The sequence below is a fragment of the Colletotrichum navitas genome (assembly GCF_030913465.1).
Source record: "Colletotrichum navitas strain CBS 125086 chromosome Unknown LY79scaffold_14, whole genome shotgun sequence".
NCBI lineage: Eukaryota > Fungi > Ascomycota > Sordariomycetes > Glomerellales > Glomerellaceae > Colletotrichum > Colletotrichum navitas.
Genome location: NW_026850560.1, coordinates 470,391 through 492,072, shown reverse-complemented (window position 1 = coordinate 492,072; position 21,682 = coordinate 470,391). Strand labels below are relative to the sequence as shown.

General features: G+C 55.3%; 7 protein-coding genes across 7 annotated transcripts; 4 read left to right on the top strand and 3 right to left on the bottom strand.

Annotated features, from left to right (window-relative positions):
• Positions 1–1,091: 1,091 nt before the first annotated feature.
• Positions 1,092–3,068, top strand: LY79DRAFT_510443 (endoplasmic reticulum Oxidoreductin 1; the record flags this gene model as incomplete). Its single annotated transcript, XM_060554166.1, has 3 exons — positions 1,092–1,181; positions 1,279–2,897; positions 2,960–3,068. The coding sequence occupies 3 exons, from the start codon at positions 1,092–1,094 to the stop codon at positions 3,066–3,068; spliced, it is 1,818 nt and encodes a 605-aa protein (XP_060416816.1).
• A 285-nt stretch (positions 3,069–3,353) lies between these two features.
• Positions 3,354–4,420, bottom strand: LY79DRAFT_510516 (uncharacterized protein; the record flags this gene model as incomplete). The annotated part of the gene is made up of 2 exons (XM_060554172.1): positions 3,354–4,018; positions 4,072–4,420. The coding sequence occupies 2 exons, from the start codon at positions 4,418–4,420 to the stop codon at positions 3,354–3,356; spliced, it is 1,014 nt and encodes a 337-aa protein (XP_060416815.1).
• Positions 4,421–8,431: 4,011 nt separating this feature from the next.
• Positions 8,432–9,242, top strand: LY79DRAFT_510323 (uncharacterized protein; the record flags this gene model as incomplete). The annotated part of the gene is made up of 2 exons (XM_060554151.1): positions 8,432–8,845; positions 8,898–9,242. 2 exons carry the CDS (start codon positions 8,432–8,434, stop codon positions 9,240–9,242), a joined length of 759 nt encoding a protein of 252 aa, XP_060416814.1.
• Positions 9,243–9,915: 673 nt separating this feature from the next.
• LY79DRAFT_667795 (CPSF A subunit region-domain-containing protein) lies at positions 9,916–14,474 on the bottom strand (the record flags this gene model as incomplete). The annotated part of the gene is made up of 5 exons (XM_060563436.1): positions 9,916–10,403; positions 10,469–11,714; positions 11,771–11,944; positions 11,997–12,313; positions 12,380–14,474. 5 exons carry the CDS (start codon positions 14,472–14,474, stop codon positions 9,916–9,918), a joined length of 4,320 nt encoding a protein of 1,439 aa, XP_060416813.1.
• A 404-nt stretch (positions 14,475–14,878) lies between these two features.
• LY79DRAFT_546198 (LMBR1 domain-containing 1) lies at positions 14,879–17,012 on the top strand. The gene has a single exon (XM_060557216.1). It carries the CDS (start codon positions 15,046–15,048, stop codon positions 16,828–16,830), a length of 1,785 nt encoding a protein of 594 aa, XP_060416812.1. The 5' UTR covers positions 14,879–15,045; the 3' UTR covers positions 16,831–17,012.
• Positions 17,013–17,040: 28 nt separating this feature from the next.
• LY79DRAFT_510622 (uncharacterized protein) lies at positions 17,041–18,436 on the bottom strand (the record flags this gene model as incomplete). The annotated part of the gene is made up of 2 exons (XM_060554182.1): positions 17,041–18,268; positions 18,348–18,436. The coding sequence occupies 2 exons, from the start codon at positions 18,434–18,436 to the stop codon at positions 17,041–17,043; spliced, it is 1,317 nt and encodes a 438-aa protein (XP_060416811.1).
• Positions 18,437–20,343: 1,907 nt separating this feature from the next.
• LY79DRAFT_93849 (uncharacterized protein) lies at positions 20,344–21,604 on the top strand. Its single transcript, XM_060565232.1, has 2 exons — positions 20,344–20,787; positions 20,855–21,604. Exons 1-2 carry the CDS (start codon positions 20,444–20,446, stop codon positions 21,414–21,416), a joined length of 906 nt encoding a protein of 301 aa, XP_060416810.1. The 5' UTR covers positions 20,344–20,443; the 3' UTR covers positions 21,417–21,604.
• The last annotated feature ends 78 nt before the right edge of the window (positions 21,605–21,682 follow it).

Below are 21,682 nucleotides of genomic sequence, written 5' to 3'. Positions count from 1 at the left end.
ACAGGGAATACAGGGAACAGGCGTAGATTAGGCGTATGACAGAGGCCCCGAGGTCTGCAATGGGCAAGTCGGCGGGATGCACCAAACCGGAACGAGCTGGATGGCGGCGGCGGCATCCCAGAGGCGATCTGGAACGGCCAGAACTTATTTTGGCGTCAGTGTGGTTCCAATTGGCTCGTGCATCTGCTGATTTTCCACCAAAAGAAGGACACCTTTCATCAAAACGCCCTCGCCCTGTGTGTCCTTTTATTAGCTGCTCGCCCCTCACATAGGTAAGGCAGCACTGCTGTATGGGGCTCAGCTTACATGGGAGACGAATGTACACTCTCGCTGTGCCTGGACGTGCCAGGGTACATCTGATGTGTCGATCAGCCAATTCTCGCCAGATAAAGTAGCATGATATTCGGAAGGTCAGTCCCTCAGCTGCATATTAATCAGCCAGCCCGGGGGGTTCCGTTGATGCTTCCACATTTATCTGTTCCGCTTAGTATTGAATACGGGGTGTTGAGGACAGATTCTCATGCCACTTTGGGAGCTTCCATGGAGCAAGGAAACGTCCAAAGGGGCGGGCCATCGATCCCCCCTCTTTAAACAAGCTGTCACTCTCTCCTCTGTTCCGTCATTTCTCTGCTCTGCTTACCTCACCTTCCCAGTTTTACGGATACCAGACCGTGGGATATATATCTGTGACGAGTGGTCCTAGGGCGACTGACGCCGCCCACTTTCATCAACTGGCAGCTCGAGTGTAAGACCTGAGACGAGGAGACTGCGCCTTCAAATTAACCTCCAACGTCTCCCTCCCCCGGCCGTTTCTCCGAAACGAACATCGCCGAACCTTACCACACCCTGCGTGAACATTCGACGCAGCAATTAATTACACGCAGTTTTCTTAAAAAAGGCTCGGATCCGCGCTGCAGAGCCCGGACACTCGGGGCGTTTCAGCCGAGCATTTCAGAAACTTGTCAACTTCACCTGTCCTCCGCGTCAGAGCTGGCAAGCCTGTCTTTGCGACAATCTGTCCTTCCTATTCTGCCGCATATTAAAATCAACTGTCGGCCTACACTCCGCCAAGGAGCCTTTCCTCGCCTATCATGAAGTCTGCAAGCAGACTATTTTTCCTCTCAGTATTTGCGCTCTGGGGCTCTCCAGTCCAATGCAAGAGCGCCCAAGATGATTGTGCGGTATGCCGCCGTTTCCGTTCTCTTTCTCTCCTCTCCTTCAGGAACCTGCGCTGCGGTATCCGAATGCCGGACCTCCTTATCTAACTCGCCATACCAGATCTCCCCCAAGGCTATCGTGTCCGACGCATGCGCCTCTTACTCGACCCTCGACAAGCTGAACACAAAGGTCAAGCCCCTCGTCGATGATCTCACAAGATCGACAGACTTCTTCTCACACTACCGACTGAATCTTTTCCACAAGAGATGCCCCTTCTGGAACGACGAAAATGGCATGTGCGGCAACATTGCCTGCGCTGTCGAGACACTTGACAACGAGGAGGACATTCCCGAGGTGTGGAGGGCAAGCGAGTTGGGAAAGCTGGAGGGCCCGCTGGCGAAACATCCCCCGAGGAGGGTGCAGCACGAGCGTCCCGAGCGCCCCCTACAGGGAAAGCTGGGCGAGGGGGTCGGCGAGAGCTGCGTGGTGGAATACGATGACGAATGCGACGAGCGAGACTATTGCGTGCCCGAAGACGAGAGCGCGAGCTCTAAGGGAGACTACGTGAGCCTTCTCCGTAATCCCGAGCGCTTTACCGGGTACGGTGGCTTCGGCGCCGCCCAGGTTTGGGACGCCATTTACCGCGAGAACTGCTTCCAGAAGAGCTCCTTCCCACACTCAGCATCCCTGGGGCAGTCACAGGCCACTCACAATGGCCCCGCTGCTCAGGACTTACGTCAGGTTCTCGAGGCGGTCGGGCGACAGCAGGCACTCGAGCAGATGCGTGAGACACAGCCCAACGCCCCGTTCGTGGCCCAGACTGGTCTCGAGGTCGAGGACGAGTGCCTCGAGAAGCGCGTCTTCTATCGCGTCATCTCGGGCATGCACGCGAGTATCAGCACCCACCTCTGCTGGGACTTCCTTAACCAGACCACTGGCCAGTGGCAGCCCAACGTGGCCTGCTACCGGGCCCGACTGCACACTCATCCGGAGCGCATCAGCAACCTGTACTTCAATTACGCCCTCGTCACCCGCGCTGTCGTCAAGCTGGGACCCTACCTCCAGGGCCGTGACTACACCTTCTGTTCGGGCGACATGGACCAGGATGCCGCGACGCGGGCCAAAGTCCTCGAGGTGACGGAGGCTGCAGCCAGCGTGCCTCAAATCTTTGACGAGAGTCTCATGTTCAAGAACGGGGAGGGCCCGTCCCTCAAGGAGGACTTTCGCAACCGCTTCCGTAACGTCAGCCGCGTCATGGACTGTGTTGGCTGTGACAAGTGCCGCCTCTGGGGAAAGCTGCAGACAGCCGGCTATGGCACTGCGCTCAAGGTCCTCTTCGAGTTCGATAACGCTAGTGAGGACATCCCCGTGCTAAAGCGCACCGAGCTCGTTGCCCTCTTCAACACCTACGCCCGTATCAGCAGCTCCATCGATGCCATCAACAAGTTTCGCGCCATGGTCGACTCTGAGGAAGCCCTCGCCGCTGCGTCTGCCGCTGCTCCCGAATTTCCCGAATTCACCCCTGAAGACATCCCCGACCGGGCGAAGAAGCCGCACCACGTGGTAACGTCGCCCAAGATAGAGCCCGAGAAGAAGGAGGAGAACCCGCAAGACGAGTACGGCGAGGAAGCGCCGAGACACGAAGAAACCTTTATGGAAGAGCTTGATATAGAAATCAGGCGCGTAATCAAGGCCTTCAAGTTCGTCATCGGCCGCTGGCTCGCATTCCCCAAGACCTTGTAAGTTTCGTCATTCAACTTGTCCCCGTCGTGCAGCTTGTAGGGTTAACACGCCATGACAGCGTCAACGTAGTCGTTGTCGAGCTTGTCCGGTTTTACCAGTTCTTCGTCGGCCTGCCCTTGATTGAGCGGAACTGGAGCTTCGACCGACCCAACCTGGATGAACTCTGAACTCGTTCAACAACCCATCGTCGCTTAGCTTTGGCTATCATACAGTAGCATTGCATGGCGGCTGGGAGGGGGGGTGTAGACGTCGTTTCTTGGTTTTTGCTGTTGTTTGTAGCACATGTTAACCGGCATCATGACTATGCCGTACGAATACATATTCAATGATACCAGTGCCCAGTTAATGGCCCGAGCGTCCTCTCATTATGATTACAACTGTCTCCTTTGCCTAATGCTGCACAGATCAGCAGTCCGTGGGGGATTAAATTAGTGTAGTACTATGGCAAGCCCCTACTCGTATAACCCATCCTCAATGGTGCTCTTCTTCCCACCCTTTGACGGCGCTTTCAAGGGCACGTTTGTGACAACGTTCCCAATCTTGACTTTGACTCCCGCCACCTCGATTCTCCACTGCCGAATGCGTCGGAACTCGGGTCGCTTCAGCAGGGCATACGTCTGCAGGCAAGTGTCCTCCGGCGGCAGCCCGAACGTCCAGCCGATGCTCACGTGGAACGCGTCGTCGACAAGCTCGGTCGCGTGGACCTGGTACAGGGCCGGATGATTGAAGCGCAGGGCGACGGCGTTGCACCTCGTCAACAACGTCCGGAGATGCGGGTTCTTCCCGCTAGTGCTGGCGCTGTCTCGCGACGCGGTGGGGTCCGCGACGCGGAGTATGAGGAAGGCCCGATCGGAATCGGCCGACTTGAAGAAGCCGACGCCCCGTGGAGAGAGGACAAAATCTCCCGTGGCGGAGGAGAGTGAGGATGTTAGGGACGAGAGGAAGGGACCCTTCTGGACCGTGGTCAGGGACAGTGGGCGTGAGAGGGAGATGTGGAGGGGCAGAGGGGCGTTCAGGTCGGAGGTGAGTAGCGGATACAGCTTCTGCGAGCCGAGAAGCGGCTTGATCTGGTCTAGAAGGCTAGTGAGTAGGGAGTGCTGATCCGCGTCCGGATGCCCTGCAGTAAGTCAGACGAAATGCATCGAATGACATGTTGACTCGGGAACCCACACTCGATATAGACGTGAGACGGCCAATTGCCAGCAATGTGAGGAATGGTCCTCTTGCGGCCTTGATGCAGATTGGGGTCATCGGCGGTGCTCGTTCGAACAGTGGAGGCGTACAGGTCATGGAACTGGTCCGGAAGAGGAGGTAAGTCCGAGATGCTGTTGGGTTTGCCCATGTCGTTGGTCCGGCCGGACTCGGCCTTGCTGGCTTGACCTCTGCCGGCGCCGGCGCCGGCAGTGTCGCCGTCTTGCACGGGCCCATGTGTCTTGCCACTCGATCCTTTGTGACGCTTGGTCGGGGGTGAGCCGGCCTCAGAAGCCGAGTCGGAGGAGGGGTAGTCCACTAGAGCCATTGCCAGGTGCTAGGGGTGTTGGTTGAGATACCTAGGAAGGTATGTTTGTAGCCTCGGAAGGGGAAGATCCGCTGCGACCTTTGTGTCTGCACGGCGAGTATCGGACCAGTAAGCTTCGGGCAATCCGGTTGCTCAAACCACATACTCAATCGTACGGATTTTGAAGACCCTTACGACGCCTGATCGTCTAGAAGCGCTCAGCAGCTGTCAACGGGCGAGACGTCCAAAAGGATGTATGGGCAGTTGATGCAAGATGAAAGTCGGCGGGACGTGTATCAGCCGCACAGATGTTTGAGGAGGCGCCTTTGCGCGAAGCTTCCCGGCAGGATCTCAATCTAGGTCCATCGAGGAACACAGTCTACCTGCCCACTGGCCACATCTCACAACAAGAGAAGAGCTGCGCTGCTCCGTCACAGTAGAATGAAAAGAACAAAAGACTTTCCGGCATCTCGGTGACTACTGACCGACTGACCCAGTGTCACTCAATGTACCGACTTTTTTATTAGTTGAGAGAAGTATTGCTCATCTCCTCTCATCCACCGCAAGGAAACACTGGCAGGAGCGATTATTCTAGGCTTGTGACCTGTACTGACTGACCGGCGGTGAGTGGCCATGTGTACAGTGTGTACCAGGTTGGTCGACTTGTTTTCGACCAGGTGCCGGGGAAAGGCATTGCCCTAAGGAGAGGGGTGATGGGACGTGGGGCGGTCCCTTTGCCGTAGTCCCCGTAAATGCGGCCCCGTGTCCATGCCGCCCAAGTTTGTAGAAATAAAAATAAGAATAAATTAATAAAAGAGAGAGAGAGAGAGAGAGAGTAAAGAGCGGGGCTGGCGCATACGTGGACAAGTAGAGTCACAGCTCGCTAAAAGCCTGTTGTAAGTGCCGGCACGCTTGCGTACCTTATCTAGTACGTATTGCTTATTGCTGCTGCATCACTGCCGTATTGTCCTGCGACTGGTCAAGGTGGTGTTTTGGTTCGAAGGCTATCAGTTCTCCCCTGGCTACACAAATGGTTTCTTTCTCTTTCTTTCTTTTCCTCCAATCTACCTAGGTATGGACCGTATGACGTTGAGACCCATAAGCCAACAAGAAGACAGATAAGACAGGCTGGACGCCAACTGGCTGGTGTCCAAAGTGCCCGCGTGTCTGGTTTTCAGCCGTGCGTGGCTGATTTAAGTCGTTTCTTGTCCACTCTCGTGGTCCGTCATCGGGGTTGTTGTACATACGTACATAGCCAGGTACCGGTAGTGTACGCAGTAGTAGGACCCTGCAGGGATCGCGTCCGTCTGGGCGGGGCCGCTGAAGGGGAGGTCATCGCACGTGAGGGTTCACCCAAGAGGTTGAAAGACGAGTGTCGAGAGGTTGAACTCGTGTTGGGTCTAGAAAAGAAAATATCGTCTAACCGCTCGCTGACGTAGGAACAACGGGAGTCCTGTCACCGAAGGTTTGGAAAATATACCAGGAGTACCTTAGGAACAGATAAACCGTTACGTTACATGAGGTCAGGTAGCCAAGAGGATGAAGATGGCAGCACAGATACTCGGGGATCGGACGAGGGGCAGCCTGCAGTCCCATATCCCTGCGTGCTTTCTTTCCGGGTGATGGCATCCCTAGGTACGGATACAGTGCCCTCCATGTAGATACAGCAAATGCCCTCAATGGAAGGTATCTTATACCTACCTAGGTGGTATGACATACTACTAGGTACGTAGCAGGTATGTGGTTAGGGTAGGCAAGGTAGGGTTCCTGCCGTTGTCGACCGCGGTCCTCCTACTCACACCACTTAGGTCATGCGCCCCTATCCAGCCCAGTCCGGTCCTTTCTTCCTTCTCCCGTCTAGTCCGGCCCTTTCTTCCTTCCTCCTACCCTTCCACTCCACTTGCCTCCCCTGCTCTCGCCTACCTCGGGTCCATTCCCCTCTTCCCCAACTCGAGGTCCTTGTCTTTGCGCCATAGAATACAGAAAGAAAGAAAAGTAACCGAGGAGGGAAAATCAGTACACACCACACCACCAGACAGACACATCACCAATGGAAAGCTTGGTCGCCCCAGTCACTATCCTGGCATGTTCCCAGAAGCCTATGCGATGCGTGCAGAAACCTATCCCCTTTTCGCATTGCACCCATCCCCCATCACAGCATGCGCTTGGCCTGCTTGACAGGGACGGGGTCTGAAGAGTCTAGGAAGGGCCTGGACTAGCTGTGCCTGTCGTCGGGCACCTCACTCGTCCCACCAAACAGAGCAACGGACGAAGCTACAGATTTGACAGCCATCAAAAGGGCCCTGCCACCTGCTTTCCTGTTGTTCCGCATTTCTCATCTCTTCTTCCCAATTCGCGTCTTCCTCCTGCATTGCCTCTATTTCCACACATCGTTCCGCTTGTCGTCGGTGTGTCGCGTTTCCTATCGCCTGACTACCTTACGTCCGTCTACTTCACACTGCGCTTTGCTTAATTCTCTGACCGGGAACCAATTCCGTCGAAAAGGCTTACAGCCTCGCATCGATTACTACCTACATAGTGGCCAAAGGTCCTGGAATCTACTGGACACAGCCTCCGACAACCAATCCAGTCAGCTGCCAAAGACTTATACAGGTTGACAACGTCCCCCCCTCCCCGCCGACAAACCATCTTGCACCATCTGTTCTCACCTAGGGGTGCTGCCGCATCGACGTCAACAGCCATGGATGGGTCCGACAAACAGTGGGTAAGTCTTTGGGCCGGTTTCCATGACACCTTATCTCATCCCGTCTCTCTCGGCGCGGGCAGCAATTGCCCGGTTGCTGTTATTATTGTGCTCAGTCATCTCCGTCATCGCCCACGTTGTTCTGTTATTTCACCTTCTCCATATATCCGGTTCCGTCACCGTCACATCTGCCACCTTATCGCGACCCGTCGAGCCTGTCTCCGACTCTACATATTCCGTCACTGCCGGACCCTAAGCGAGTCGAGGCCCAACCAGCCGCCTTGTCTAGGCGTCTCAAAGCATGGTCGAAGCCGATCGTCCCGTCTCGCCCATTCTTTCTCACCTATTGGGTTGCACTAGAGCATCCAACGGCCCCAGTCCGACCGGCCTCGTAATTCGATCCGAGCCAATCCATGCTACCCCTGCCAGCTCGAGTGAGCTGCCTGGTGAGGTACAGATCGTTCCCCTGCACTGCACGGTTCAAGCCACCAAGCCACGGCAGCGGCTCAAAGTCCCTTCTTGCGTCATTGCCAGCCAGATGGTTGGATTTCCAAGAACAGTTCCAAGCTCTGCCTCCCACCCTTCGTACTGCGGCTAAGCCATTGACGACGTAAACAATACGGGCCTCTCCACATCATAAGCATGCGCGTCCTCTCGTAGCTCATAGAACAATCCATCCCCTCATATTACTCGGCTCTTACCTAGATTCGAACTGCGTTCGCATTGAATCCATTGATTAACACATTCACTAGGCCAAAGCATATCTGCTCGACCCTCTCACAGCGCCCGAACCCAGCCAGGAAACAGGTCCTGGAAGCTCCTTCATAAACCCCGATCCATTACTCCGGACTTTCTCCCAGAAAAAGAAGCAGCAGAAGGGCAAAGAACCAGAATCAGTCAAGAGCAGCAACAGAAGCCATACCAGCCACAGCCGAACCTCATCATATCCCACTCCGCCTGCCTCGGCAAGCCCAACTCGTTCCAGCTTTCACTCATCCAACCCGTTTTCACCTACTTACAAACACGCTTCCTTGCCGCCGTCCAGAGAGCCTGCATCACCGGCATCACCCTCTTCACAACATCGACCCCTGGGCCGTGGTAGCAGCAGCATCCGCAGTAACGGACTTCCAAGCCCCTCATCTCCGAGAAACCGCTTCCCACCAAGCACAAGTGTCACGCGGAGTTTCAGTGCTCGCGCTCGCTCCCTTGCCGAGGATAACGGATTTCACCCAGACTCCTCTATCCAACGCAGCAAAAGCGTCAACACCCAAACCGCCTCCAGTGGTCTCCGTCGCTCGGGCTCGTTGAATCAAAGATTTCCCGGCGACATGTCTCATCGACCACTAGACATTATCAAGCGTGAGCAGCGTGCCGCCGACCGCGCACCCCATTTGCGGACGCGAAAAAACGGGCCCATGACCGACACCATTGATTCTCTCGACAACATCGGCGGCGTTTACCATCATGGCGGTCCCTACGATGCTACACTGGCATCCCGTAACCGCAACAGGATGTACGCCCCCGTTGAGGCCGTGAGAGAGTCCAACATGGAGGCTCTGAAAGCAACACCTCGCGAGTACATTCAGGATTCTCTGACTAAGCATGTGCCTTTGCAGGGAACCGGGCTCATTCCTTCAGGTGGCACTGATATGAGTGGCAATGTTATGAACTACGAAGAAGGTGCTGATTTGATGCGCGAGCCTGATGCAAAGGGAGGTGCCTACAAAAGATGGGATGGAATTGTGAGTTAATCCAAGTCAGCAACAGCCAAAGCTCCATGCTAATTCCTAACAGCCGTACCACCCTGATGATCTCAAGGGAAAGGGAGAGCCTTCCTACACTTACGAGAAAGACCTCAAGGAGAAGAAGCGGTTGCGCAAGGCGTCACTTGGCAACAGCCCCGCAGAGTTTGAGATGCGTTCCGGCATCAATGCCCAGTCGCGTAAGGAGAACGGGTCGATGATTCGCCAACGTAGTCTCAGCAATGCCGCCGACGGAAGACCCGGGCCTTCCGAGTTCCGTAATGGACAATCCAGTAGCGCCGATGTCCGTCGCCAGAACAGCACCGGCAAGCGTCTGAGCGAAGGCCTGAAGCGCCGATTTGGCAGCATCCGGCGGAAGAATCATGGCGCGGCCTGAGTGAGAATTCCCATCGCGAAGCTGCGCGATACCTTCATAAAACGTAAGGGTGCCCATGGCATTATGTTCCAACAGCGTCTGCACGACGTGCGTAATAACTGGTGCAATAGTTGAATTGCATTATCTTCTGGCAAGTGTACGAGTAGGAGGAAGACCAGGAGCAGTCAAACCAAAAGACATGTATTGCTCGAACAGAACGTGGTACGGAGTTTAGTTTTGGAAGCAAGGTGATACTCGATTCGAGTTTCCAGTATTGTTCCGCGGAGGACCAGGAGCAGTGGGCTTTTAATCCAGGCGTTCCCAATGATAAGAGGAAGAGATTCCATAGGCTTACAAATAGATCATGCAGCCGCGAGATATTTTCTTCATTTCACAATATTGGCTCGGCCAGTTTGTGAAAATTCACGTAGATCGCTGGGGAAACGCTGACAGACACCACGGAATTGTTCATGATCATGAACGCCTCGGCTTGCTATATCTACCTAGCTAGCTGAATCCGGCTCCGCCCGGCTCCGCCTGATGGGAGTCCCTGGCAAACCACCACACCCGATATTGTCTCGCCGAAAGGCATCCACAGAATCAGTGAAACAGCCAGCTCCTCTTCTCGATTCAAATTCCCATCCATCTGTCACTTGTATATTCTTCTCAACGGCCTAAGAGCCGGGTACGATCGCTAGAAAAACGTCATGCCGTTCCACCCAAGGACGCCCTCCAACTCGCCTCGGACCTCGAGGACGTCGCCGTAGCCACCCTTGCCGGCAACCTCAGACCTGCGACCGGCGCCGAGCTCGTTCCAGCGCGCGAGCAGGGCGCCGTCGACAATGCTACGCCCCGCGCTCGTGTCAACGCCAGGGGTGCGCGCATCGAGGGGTTGGAGACGGTGGGCCTTGGGGTTCGTGGCCGCCGCGTGCGGGAGGGCGCCGGCAATGCTGTTGGCGAGGGATGTCAGGCGGCGGTACGCCTGCTCCGAGAGGGGCGTAAGGGACGCGAGAGCGCCCGTCGGAGAGGCAAGGAGGAGGGTCGTAGGCGGGTTTTTAGTTGCCGATGTTGTGGCTGTAGAGGCGAGGGTTCGTGGGAGGGAGAGTGTTGTGGTTGGGTGATTCGGTGCCGCGGAGAAGGAAGCGCGGTTCAGAAGGAGATGGCCCTGGAGCGATTTGGGATCTAGAGGATGTTAGCAAGCCAATGGATTACATAAAGAAGGCATCAGGGGTCGGGTATCAGCCTACGTTCAGGATCGAATTGCATCACGTGGATTACGCCGTCCTTGTCGCACACGACGATGTGTAGCTCATCCCCAGCGATGATGAAGTCAGCCGTCAGGACCTCGAACTTGCCGGTGCTCTTGCCGAACAGCATCATCTTATATGGCTCCTCGGCGTACCCCACAAACCAGACGCCCTTGAAAGCGTCCGTCATGAGGCAGTAGCCCGTGCCGCGAACCTCACGCACAGCAGTAACGTAACAGTTCATGTCCATGAAAGCGACGGGCAGAAGGGTACCGTCTTCCTTGAGGCCGCGGACCATGCACTTCTGGCCCTGGGCGACGAGCATGAGACCCTGCGAGCCCACCTCGCAGAGGCCAGTGACGGCGCCGCGGGGAATTTCTTCCTTGGCGACGAGCTTGAGCTTCTTGTTCGTCTCGGGACGACCCGGCTGCGGCACGACGGGGACAACGTCGTAGACGAGGATGCGGCCGCGGATGGGCAGGTCCTCGCCGCGGTTGATTGCAGTGCCGATGGTGATGAGCATGCGGCGCTCCTTGGTCTCCTCAGACACTTCCAGGTGGAGTGTCTTCATGCACATGGCGACCTCGTGGGGCTCGAGCTCGACGGTGTCAATGACGGACCAGGTTGTCGGGCTCATCAACTTGATGATGCCTCGCTCGGTCTGGGGGTAACTGGTGGTCGCCTCCTTGGCCCATTCCTTATGGTAGTCATCGTCCTTTGGAAGCTCGAAGCGCTCCAAGACGCTGCATGCAACAGCGTACGTCTCCATGGGTGGGTGGTAGGCTATCAGACCGACGTTATCACCAATAGGAATCTTGCGCACCGAGACGCCTAGCTCGGTAAAGTTGGAGTCGGCGGGCAACTGAGTGACGCGGGTCTGGCCCTCCGAGTCGGCGTAGATGAAGCCGCGCTCACAGCCCTCGGTGTGGAACGAGCTCATGCCACGGACACCAATACCCTGCAGGCCAACAACCTTCGGACTGCTTTTGGAGGACTTGATGATGAAGGATGGTGAGGCGCCGGGTAAGAAGACAGTGCTGTACCCGTTGATGTTGGGGCAGGGCCTGAGCGGGACAAAGCGCGGCTGCTCGTTGGCTTCATCGTCGGCAACTTCAACAGGACTCTTTGCGAGGGCTGGGTTTGTGATCTTTTGGAAGTGTAGAGTCTTTGCGAGCCCCACAGTCTTGTCTTGTGATTCAAGGTGGATGGGTTCGTATATCGTAAGGTCGTCATTCGCATGACGAAGCTTTTAAGGCACCAGGTTAGCAGGTTTGGTGAGGTGTCTTGGAGCATTGGACTTACGATGAGGTATGGTGAAGTAGTAGTAGTATCCCCTAGATCGGCCACCAAGAGCTCAGTCAACGTCTCCTGAACGGTGCCTCGTCTGACGGCGTAGTCGGCGGAGAGAAAAGGGGGGACGTAAGTCAAGCCTGCTGCAACGTAGACAGGCTTAGATAGATCCGGAAGTGCATATATCTGGAAAAAGGCAAGTAAGCATATGTATCGGTCGAGAAAACGACTGGCTTACATATAAAGCTCCCGCGGCGCTGAGCAAAAACATAATATTGTTCTGGCCTTCTGGCGTACCCTTGTCGGTTTGAACTGGGGCAAACCGGCCTGTCGTGTCCGCATACAGACATCCCGCAAGCCACTTTGTTGACAGAATGGCATCGTCCTGCTTCTCAACCTCTTCCAGCTCGCAGTTGTTGTCTATTTGGGCCACCATGATGCTCGAGTCATCTCGAACCAGAAGAAGGTAAGGGTCAGCGATGCTGGCACTAACGACTCTCGGTTCAGCACCCGTCTCTTCGTCGAGCATTGGCAGGATCTGGCTGAGCCCCAAATCTTGTTAAAAGTCAGTGATGGTACTTGAAACCACAACAAGAAGAAAACGGGACCAAGGAAACAAACCTCCATCATAGCAGCGCACTTCGGACTTGAGAACCTGGATAATGCGCATATGCTTTCCCATCGTGCCAGCCTCGACAGTGAAGCCCGCAGCTGGGTCGAATTCTGTCCCTGTCAACGCTTCAAACCCGGCGCCTGTAAGAGCATAAACGTCTGACGTCTCATAGCCGTCTAGATCAACCTTGGAAACAATCATGAATTTGTCATATATAGACGAGGCATCAAATTCGCTGCCAACGGCCGCATTGGCCCCCTTGTCTCCCTGCAGGGACTTCGGAACAGGTTTCTGGACGCACATGGTCCAGAAGCCTCTCGCCTCTGGAAACTCAAACTTGCCAATCACCTTGGGCTGGATGTTCTGGTTCAGGATGGCGACGGCCCCAGCATTGCCTCTGCCCACAACACATGCGAGCTGGAGATCGGCCACGACACCAACCGAATTGTTTTCTTCCTCGCTGTCTGGGATGAAGGCTTGTTTACCCGAGGTCATGTCCTTGACCGGAGCAATGCTCAGCAAAGAATCATGAACACGGAACGTCAGATCCCCTCCCTTGGAAACTCCGTTGGCCGTCGCTCCAGGCTGGATCATCGTTGTCGTCGTCTCGCCGTAGAGATCGTCGTCGTCGCCGTCATCCATATCTTCGTCCTCGAGGTCGTATTCGAATGAGTCGTCGACCAATCGGGTTTTTCTCCGTGCGTTTTGAGCTTGTTTCCGCGTCCAGCCAAGAACGAGAGAGTCACTGCCTGTGCTTCCAACAAAGAAGACGTTCCTGCTAAGCTTGGAAATGGTTGAAACGCTGCATTGCACAATATTGCCGCCAACTTCTGCTGCCACCGGTTTGACACTGACTCCTGAGACCGTGCGCCCATCGATTTTGAAGGTGATGATGGCTAGGCGACCGTCGCTCAGCACCATGAGCAACTCCCCGTTCTCGGCGGACATGAGCTCGATGTAGCAATGCTCGAGCCTCAGGTCCAGATCGGACTGGTCGGCAAGAGGGAAATTCGTCGTCTCCTTCGTGAAAGCATTAACAGCTACACCATTGGGCTTTCCGGACTGGTCAATATGTATTAATTCGTTTGTGCCAACAAGAAGGGCCCCTCCAACGGGACCTGGTAAAGCGACAACCTTGAAGAGGTCCTGCGGGAGGTTGTTGACGGAGAGAATGGCGGTTGAAGCCCTCTGTTGCAGGTCGAGAGTGAAAACCTTGTACGAGAAGTGGTCCTTTCGAGGTAGGGTGTTGGAGCGCCGTTGCGTCGAGGAGATGATACCAAAAGTAGGCTCTCTGTACTCATGCAAGAAGGCAAGGTGCACAGGATGAAGGAGACTGGGATCAAGCTGGGGTAGAGGGAGGACGTATGATGTTGAGTATGGTACATCTGCTATGTTGCTAGTTCCATTTGTGGCCGCTGTTGTTGGCGGCTCTTTTGCCGGCCGGGGCCCATCCACATCTTCATCCCAGTCATCCATATCTATGTCCTCATCGGCTTGCTTGAAGGGGAGAAAGGCGATGTATCTGGGGCCAAAACTGAGGGCCGCGCATCGCGAGCCAGGATCGGCGGCAAGATGTGTTCGGTAGTTGGCCAACGGGCCGTCGAAAGGAGAGCCTTGCAATTCTTCTTTCTCGTAGTAGTGAATGGAGATGTCCTCGAGTGCGTGTTTCTCGGGATTCCACTGAACCAGGCTCAGTCTAGCAACTCTTGTAGCAATGAGGAGAGCCTCGCCTCCTGATTTCGAGTGTTGAATCTTGATTCTTGCGAGGCCCGTCACGACACCAAAGATTGGGTATTCGCCAACGAGCACGAGCTTGGTGTTGATGGCGCGATCGGCGCGAACCAGCATGCCGTCGCCCCCCAAGAAGGAAGACTCGAGGCCGTCATCGTCGTTCAATCGGCGGTCGTATGGGTTTTCGGCCCTGGAGGTCTGTTTTTCCCGAGTCTGCGAAGTGTCGACCTCGGAAGAGATTGTCTTTGTCGTGAAGATCTGCAGCAGAGAGCCCTTTGCGACGACCAGGTTGTTGCTTTGCGCTGAGAGAAATGGCAGGCTAAGACTGTACTGCACGCCGGTCGGCGGCGTCAGCTCTGTATAGCACTGCATCTTGACAGTCTCAGGCAATTGCCCATGGACCGCCTGCTGTCATTGGTTTGAAAGGTTCAAATCGTGGTTGTAGGAGCGTGGAGGAAGATCGCAAAACCAAGAGCTCATTCCATCTACAAGGAGCTCTAGAAACGGGAGAAAGCCCATTGAGCGTGTCGCGTTTTCTGATTGGTAGAAACTGGTTCTTCGGAACAATAGAGCCGCCGATGTACCTCCCAGACTATTGGCTTTTACCTAAGGCAAGCTTGGTGCTGACGGCCAGGACTCGTTAACGAGCACTCGGGCACTGCAGCGGGGGCTTCTTAGACCCCCTTAGCCTATGCCGCTAGCAAGAGCTATCAGCAAATTGCCTTATTCGACGCAAGTTACGTCACCCGGTGCAACCTCTATAGACCTTAGGCATGCGAAGCTAAAGCTCATCCGGCACAGGAGAATCAAGGAGTGAAACAAATAATGACACCTCCCACAGCTCCTTTCCAGGTCACCTAATTCTTCACAAAACAACAACAGAAGAGACTCCGGCCAAAGAATTGCGATTCACTGCGCAGGCACTGCAAATTCGCAACTCACCATGGCCAACGCAGGCCTCCTCCAGACCAGCCTCATCTGGGTGGCGTACGCTGTAGCTGTCGTCCTCTGTCTACTAGCTGCTACCATCACCACCTTCACCTGGCAAACGCCCCGCGAACGGTCTGTCATCGTTAGTACCGTCGCCATCGTCAGTCTCACAGCCCTTTTGGCAACGGTTCTTCTCCTTCCCGTCGATATCGCTCTTATTTCTTCGACAACACACGCCTCCCTTGGCGTAAAGAAGGACTGGGCTACCGAACAGCGGGTCCACGATATTCTCCAGACTTTGCGCATCGTCTACTATTCTCTGTACAGCTTTGACGCCCTGCTGTGTCTCTTGATTATTCCATTCGCCTACTTCTGGCACGAGGAATACGATGAGATTGAGGTCGAGGAAGGTCGGTCATTCGGCAGCCGCCTCATCAGCGCGCTGAAATACACATTGGTCTTTGTTGTCCTTGTCGTGATCCTCTTTCTGGTCGGCTTCTTCGTTCCAGCCGCTGGAGACCACAACGGCACTCACTGGGACTTGGATTACTTTAAACGCATTCTCGCCCAGAACAATGGGCAAAAGGCGCTCTCCTTCGCATTGGGTCTGCTGGTCACTCTTGGAGTCCTGCTCTACGTTGTCTACACAGCGGCTGGACTGGCGCTGCTTCCCATGTCCTTCATCAAGTCTGCACCTTCCGTCTCTGCACCCCAACTTACGGAAAACACCGCATCGGCATTGGAGCAGAATCGGGAACGCCAACGCCAGCTAGAGATGCGCAACGCTGGCCGCCCTGAGGGCATGTCTTCCAAGGACCGACGTGAGCTCGAGGCCCTTGTGCGCGAGGAGCGGACGTTGACTCGCCGCGAGAGGTTGGCGGCCGAGGCTTCGGGAGAAGGCCGCAGCACCATCTACCGTGTGTGGCTCAAGATGTGCGCCGTCTTCCGGCCCATCAAGCTTCTTGGTGGCATCTTGCTGCTCTTGCTTTCCGTCCTGATCTGGGTGTCAATGTTGATCACTGGAATTGACAAGGCGAAGAACTCCTTCTGTAAGGGGAAGTGCGGCTACATCCTGGGCCATATTAACATCTTCCAACCGATCAACTGGATTTTCACGCAGTCAGCTAAGGCGTTCCCGGTCGACTACGTCCTTATGGCTCTCCTCGTATTGTTCTTATTCAGCAGTTCCATCTCGGGCATCGCCGCCGTCGGTATTCGGTTCCTCTGGGTTCGCATCTTCCAGATTCGCAGAGGACGTACCGCGCCTCAAGCCCTACTTGTCGCAACGGTCATGCTAGCTCTCATCATCCTGGCCATCAACTATGCTATCGCCAACATGGTGGCCCCTCAATACTCCATTTATGGCACGCAGACGTTCTGCACAGCCCCTCATGAAGTTGGCGAGACGCCCAACTGCAAGGGCAGGCCTGACTATATCGTTCAATGTTCCGAGGCTTTGGACCCCGATGCGCTGAAGGTCTGCACACCCTCGATCATGGCAGAGTTCCTCAACCGAATCGCCATCACCTGGCCCTTTTTTGGCGTCTTGGACTTCTGGGCCCAGTTCGTCTTCCTCGGTATCTTCCTTATTGTCTTCGTGACTGGACTGTTCCGCACGCCTAAGCTCAATATGTCCGCGCTTGACGAGGACGCCGAGGAGGATGAGGAGGAGGGTCTTCTCGCGAGCACCGGACGGAGATTCGGAGCTACGTGGCAGGACATTACGGGACGCACGACGTCAAAGAGTACCTACGGCACGCAGGGGGGCAACAACGGCGCCGGCTCGTCTGAGGCTTAATTATGTAGGAAGGGGTTTTGTAGTGTTAGAGGCATAGTGCCGCGTATACACGAAGATTGTACAACAAGCATCATATGGCATGCAGGGAAGGATTTGGGATAGCGTGGGATTTGCATCGTATCACGGTCATGGCACACGGTGGCGGGAGGGATCAGGTTTGCGATACATAGTCAACGACACAGAATGCTCAAGCTGTTTTTATTGTTTCCTTTATGACGCTCCTAGCATGACCCTCTTTTGACTTTCCTTCTTGGGTTTGACAAACCGGATGGCCTTGTGCGTTCGGTCGTCGAAGGCCGCGGCGGGGCCAACGTGCATCTCATGCCAGCATCTCGCGCAGTAGACGTCCTCACAGCCCAGGCACTGCAGCGAAGCGTCCTCTAGACACACTGCACACCAAGTTTCGGCGTCTTCGTCAGTGTAGCCCGTTTTGGAGGTCAGCCGCTTCACCGCACGATCGGCCGGCTGGAACGTGGGGACCGAGGGAAGCCTCATGCCATCCGACGAGGAGCCCAGGCCGCTCAGGGCAGCCATGCGAACGGCAATGTCATTATCGAAGTCCGGTCCAGCATCGTGCCGTGGCGTGCCAGAGGGAACGGAGGGCAGTGAGAGGCCACCTTCGCCGTCGCCGCCTGCCGTTGACGCTGCAAGGGTAGATGGTACGGATGGAAGTGAGAACCCGGCATCGCCGTCTCTGTCACCTTTATGGGCCTCCCGTGGGCCCTTTTGGCCCTCATGACCAGGACTTCTGCCCGGTTCGGGCACTTCGTCGGGCTGGGGGTTCAACCCTGCTTCGTCGACAGCCTGGGAGAGCAAGTTCTCCACCTCGCGGCTCATCTCTTCGCCATCAGACTCATCATCACTGTGATCATCGCGCGCCCTTTCTCCCTTGCCGCCGAAACCCATATGATGCGGCGCCTTCTGGACCACCGAAGTCTTCGAGAGCTCTTCCAAAAGGGCATTCACTTTAGCGGACTCATCCTTGGGTTCGGAACGCCACCGACTTTGTGGGCCAGGATCATCAAGGAGGTCTTCGTCGTCGAGCAGATCCTCAAGGGTTTGATCATCTGTCTGTAGGAGGGGATCGACGTCGTCACCCCCGGTTTTTGCGTGAGTCGCTGTCGGGGCCGGCGTGGTCGACGGCGCGGGCGATCTCGAAGATGACTGAGGCGGTGCAGCCACCGCCGCTTCCTTTGGGTGGAACCACCGGTTGGAGGACGAGGAGACGGGTGGTAAACCTGTGGCCTTCCCGCGAGTGCCGGTCGTCTCCCGATGACCGAAATGAGAGTCCACCGTGACCTTTGCGGTCTGCGGCTGTGGAGGTGGATGGTCCTCGCGCTCTGGTGTGTTCCTCAGGGACCGCAGCCTGGCCGCCAACGCATCTTCTCTCGAAGCCGGCTTTGCTGACTCAATACCTGTGACAGAGATATTCAGGGCACTTTAAAAGACCTTAGCAGCTGTATTCTAGCCATGGTTCGCGAAATCACAGAGAAAGCGGTTCTTTTGGTATTATTTACTTTGATGATCGGTTCAACGACACCCCAGGGCTCCCGCCGCCCTTTAGCGCGCTTAGGCGGTCGAGCAAACTCTTGTCGGGACCACTCATGCGTGGAGAAATGATAACCACTTGTGAAATGGATTGAAACGAAAGAGTGGAAGTGATGATAAGCCTCAGTCAGACGGCGAACAATGCGAAACGAGAGTGGCCGACCCCTCACCTTGCCAAGGTGGAAACGACAAAAGCGGGTGATGAGTGGTTCAACGAGTCTCCGAAGACGTTCCAACATGCGGCGTTATGGAGAACGACTGATCACAGCAGTACAAGGCGACTCGCGAGGCATCCAGGGGACGAACGGTCGGTCGGAAAGGTAGCTGCAGGATCTGGGGCAGAGGGTCGTACGGAGATCTCGGTATTGGCACGAGATAACAAGGCTCGCCTTCTGGTACGAATAGCGGGGGACAGTCGTTCAGTGGCCTATTGGGTGAGACTCGGAAGATACTTTGTTTTGACTGGTGCGGCGATGCTGGGCTGACGCTGAGAAGACGTGGAAATGTGACGTCTCAGCCCCTGTACAAGCCAATGACGCCTTGGGAGGGCGGAATGCAAAAGCACAGCCCAGCCTCAGCATTGTCCCTAGCCACATGACAGTTTCCGGCCATTATTGTGTACCTGTGCGACCCTACGGGGGACTGCTACGCTTTGGTTGTCCCTAGTCACAGATTAAGCTTGAATAAGCGAGGAGGGCGGATTTCACCCCGGGTGATCATTAGATTAGGCAGAAAGAAACCTGTGCCCGGCACATCCGTAACGAAGTCTTCCCATAAAAGCTATCTGACTCAGCTTTTGCCCGACTGTGGTGAGTAGTTGCGTCAATCTCGCTACGCTTACCTTCGGGTACGCTAATCGCAATGTATTGAAGTGCTGGATCTTCATCTACCTAGATGATTGACCATACCAGTGACGGAGCTTCTTTCCACATTGCTCTAGGGGTTGGTCACGCCTATCCACAAGCGGTCGCAAAGCGCTGACTGCCTTGTAGACGCCACCAACGGACCGGCGTCAAGGCTTTCCTTCAAAATGACTTGATATTTTGAGGGAAGTACGGGGCAGCGATAATCATCCACCTAAAGCAACTCAGCTCGGGATGAAGACGGACATTGACGAAGGACCCCTCCTCGGCTATGGTTATTGCCTAATGAGGCTGTGGTGACTGAAAAAGGGAAGGAAAAACATACAGACTAGATACTTAATTCGACAATGCCCAAGGATTTTTTTTTCTCTCTTCCATTATCCTTCTTTCCACCTTCTCAAACCAATTTTCGAGTACAAGGCGTTCCCCCGTAGGATCGCACAGGTACACAATAAGGCCGTACACAGTCATACATTCTACCTTCTCCAACACCATCTTGCGAAATCCATACCTAGCAGATAATAAAAGACCCTGCTTGCATCATCGACGGGGCGAACCTCCAAATTCTCCACCCAAAAGGACAAAAAAACCCCTACCTGCGTTCCGAACAGGCTTGCACCACCATAACCCATCGCCCACAGCCCAAGATCCCTTTCTGCAGAGGTGACTTCATTGTGCAGTCATCCAATCGCACCCTCACACTACATCCAAAGCAAACTTCTCCCACGCAACCTGACAAGCACGACAGCGAACGAACATCGGCGCAGCACACACATAAATTGGGCGTCGCGTTTCTCCCGGACATCCGTCATACACTAAACTAATTAGGCGGTGGCAACCACTCAGTCGATTACACATCGTCTGATCAGATCCGAACATCCCTGCTTTGGAGGGGGTACACATCAAAGCACAGCTCGACTCTTGGCGCATGACACGTCTGGTTAGCCCGACCCTTCCTTGAAACAGAGAGACAAAAGTGCCCTCGTTCCCGCTCCGCTCCATCTTTGCGACGAGCTTCCTAAACTTTTCCTACCATTGGAAATCTTAACCCCCGCCATCCAAAACTCAACTTCTGTGTTGTTCACATTTGAAGTCACCTAAGAACTTCCATCGCCAACTCATATTTGTGAAACATCTCCCCCCCAAGCGATCCTCCGCATACGTTACCGAGCAATCGAACATTCTCACATTTGCCAAACGAAATGAGGCTAGACCTCGCAGTCGTCGCGCTGACGCTATGCGTGCCCACGTGGGCCGTGGCCGTCGACACTGGGCTCCACGGATCAGACGTTGCTTTCCTTGCCCCCAAAGCTGAGCGCGACAACTCCCAGCAGGATGAAAAGCTGTGGAAGCGCAAAGGCGGTGGAGGAGGTGGCGGTCGCGGAGGAGGTACATCAGGTGGGTCTCGCTCAGGCGGCAGTAAATCTGGGGGTTCCTCTGGGGGTTCCTCTGGGGGCTCCAGCACCGGCTCCGGCTCCGGCTCAAGCTCACGAAATGGTGGTCCAGGTTCCGGAGGTTCGAGAGGCACTGGTAGCGGCGGTTCTAGGTATGCGACCCCTTGGACAGTCCCGGCCCGGCTCTTTCAACAACAGGTTAACTAACAATACTCAAAGTTCGAGAGGTCGTCCCGGCGACAACGCCGGCGGAAGTACAAGGTCGGGCAGTGGGCCACCGCCGGCTTACGGTGGTGGCAGATATGGAGGTGGCGCGGCAGTCCCCTACAGGGCTGGTGCGGCGAGAGGCAGCATCGTGCCCTTCGCCTTGGTAGGCGGTGCTTTGGCTTTCTGGCCGGGCCTCTGGCTTGCCGGCGCATACATGTATCCGTACAGCCACCCTTACCGCTACTACAACGAGACCGCGCGCGAGAACCAGACAAAAGCCGTTCTGTGCGGTTGCGCCGAAGACCTGCCCTGCAGTTGCGAAGAGAACAACGCCACCGATTACATGAACTCGTTGCTCGGCAACGGAAGCTACGACGGCCTAAACAAGTCGGTTGTTAACATCGGCGAGGTTAACGGCACCGAGACTATCCTCATTAATGGCACCCTGCCTAGCGGCACGACCGCGTCCGGCGGAACCGACGAGGTTGGTTCCGCTGCCTTCCGGACCGCCGTGGAGGCCCTTGGCTTCTGGCCTGTTGCTGCGGTTGTGCTGGCGACGGTGTTTGCCGCGTAACCCCTTCACTTGTGAAAATGCTTATGATGATGGGGCTGGTGTACATTACAACGATCGGAACGTACATATGGATCGGCAATGCTACTTTCTCACCTTTTTTTTTTTGGTTATGAGCAATGATACCCCACTGAAGCTCACTCACTCACTGTGGGTCGTGCTCTGGGATAACGCAGGAATTGTCACTCTCAGGAAACGAAAGTTTGGAACAATGCCTAAAAAGGTCAACAGGAACAGATAACTATTAATGCCCCTATGAATCTCTCAGT